The sequence below is a fragment of the Hydra vulgaris genome, chromosome 09, assembly GCF_038396675.1.
Source record: "Hydra vulgaris chromosome 09, alternate assembly HydraT2T_AEP".
NCBI classification, from domain to species: Eukaryota; Metazoa; Cnidaria; class Hydrozoa; order Anthoathecata; family Hydridae; genus Hydra; species Hydra vulgaris.
In genome coordinates this window covers 24,209,156-24,211,182 of record NC_088928.1, presented here as the reverse complement: position 1 = coordinate 24,211,182, position 2,027 = coordinate 24,209,156, and the positions used below count along the sequence as shown (strand labels likewise).

At 29.6% G+C, this 2,027-nt stretch overlaps 1 protein-coding gene across 1 annotated transcript; it reads left to right on the top strand.

The window, feature by feature from the left end:
* Positions 1 to 394: 394 nt before the first annotated feature.
* LOC136085361 (uncharacterized) lies at positions 395 to 2,027 on the top strand. The gene is made up of 4 exons (XM_065806662.1): positions 395 to 509; positions 778 to 931; positions 1,069 to 1,198; positions 1,431 to 2,027. The coding sequence occupies exons 1-4, from the start codon at positions 395 to 397 to the stop codon at positions 2,025 to 2,027; spliced, it is 996 nt and encodes a 331-aa protein (XP_065662734.1).

Below are 2,027 nucleotides of genomic sequence, written 5' to 3'. Positions count from 1 at the left end.
GAAAAAAGAGAAAAAAGTTCTCTTATAAAGTAAGCACCCCCTCATCAAAATATTCGGGGATTCGGGATGGTGATTCGGGATTCAGTGATTCGGTATGGTGATTAGGGATGGTGATTCGGGATGGGGATTCAGGATGGCGATTCGGGATGGCGATTCGGGATGGTGATTTGGGATGGTGATTGGGATGATAAAAAAAAGGATATTATATTGATATAAACATTTATTTTTTATAATTTACTTAACAATTCTTAAAATTGTTTTTATTCATTAATATCTTCTTCGTCTAATTTTTCTTTGTTAAATTCTTCTTCTTCGGTAAATTCTTCGTCCGTTGAATATTATTATAATGTATTAATCAGAGTAGTTGCTATAATTAAATTTTTAAGTGAGAGTAATGAGTCTAAGGGGACATGATGAAACGTGGGGTTCACCGCCAAATGGAAACTTCATGGGACTTATTGAACTAATTTCAGAATTTGATCTGTTTTTACGCAAACATCTTACAAAATGTCAATCTGAAAAAAGAAACATTTCATATTTATCGAAAACTGTGTATGAGGAATTAATAGAAATAATGGGAAAATGAGTCCAAAAAGAAATAGTAGCTCAAATTAATAATAGTGACACAAAGTATTTCTCAATTATTATCGACTCAACTCCAGATTTGTCACACGTTGACCAATTAGCTGTAATTGTAAGAAAGATTTTTAACTTTTATACCTATTACAAATCATACAGCTCAGTCATTATTTAATACAATCAAAATTTTTTTGACAGATATTAGTCTTCCGATAGAAAACATTCGTGGACAGTCTTACGATAATGCAGCAAATATGATCGGAAAATATAGCAGACTACAAGCACGTTTGAAGGAGATAAACAAATATGCTGATTTTGTACCTTGTGCGGCTTATTCTCTAAATTTGGTAGGGTAGAAGCAGTTAGTATAGTAACACCAATTATTAATAATTTTTGGATTTTGCAACAATTATACGTATTTTTTTCTGCATCGCCACACATGTGGGACTTTTTAAAGAAATATGCTAATTTACAATTTTCTTTAAAAAGTTCAAGTATTACAAGATGGTCAATGCATCATGATTCAGTTAAAGCATTAAAAAATGTCTGCAGTGATATTTTGAAAACTCTTAATTATATTCATGAAGAAAGCGAAGAAAAGCTTGATTGTAAAAGAGAGGCAAATATTTTATTTAAGAAATTAATAAAGCTTGAAAATGCAGTTTTGACAATAATTTGGGAGCGTTTTAAAATTTGGCTGACTTTATTAAAACGTTCTTGAACGTTTTAATAAAGTCAGCCAAATTTTACAAACCCCCGGGCTCAATGTTTTTGAAGGCTATGAATTAATTTTCTCATTAGAATTATTTGTAAAAAAAATGCGAAAAAATTCAGAAGAATAAATGAACTAGTTCGAAAAAAAAGCTAAAAATTTGAGTGAAGAAATTACAGGAAATTATAATGATTTAAACAAGCGGCGAAAGACACACATTTTTAATGGCAAGGACAAGTTTCGGGTAGAGGTGTACAATATCCTTTTTGATTCTTTAGCAAAGGAATTATCGAAAAGAGGAAGAGTATACAAAGAAATAAATAAGAAATATAAATTTCTTTTGAGTATAGGAAAAAAAGATCATTCTCATATAGACATGGAAAGCATTAATTATGTCATTTCATTCTACAATAATGACATAGATGCTGGACTAATAAATGAATGTACACAATTTAGGGAATATCTTCAAATTACAAATAAAGAAAAACAAACAAAATGTTCCAGTATGCTTAAATTAATATACGAGAGAAATGTGATAGATGTTTTTCCAAATTTATATACCGCATTAAAGATATTTCTAACTTTACCAATAACCAGTTGTGAGGCCGAAAGAGCATTTTCAAAATTAGCATTTATTAAAAATAAATATCGCACCACAATGGTGGAAGTCAGACTTAATTATCTTTCAATTTTTTCAATTGAAAATGACTTAACAAAATCAGTATCTTATGTTTAA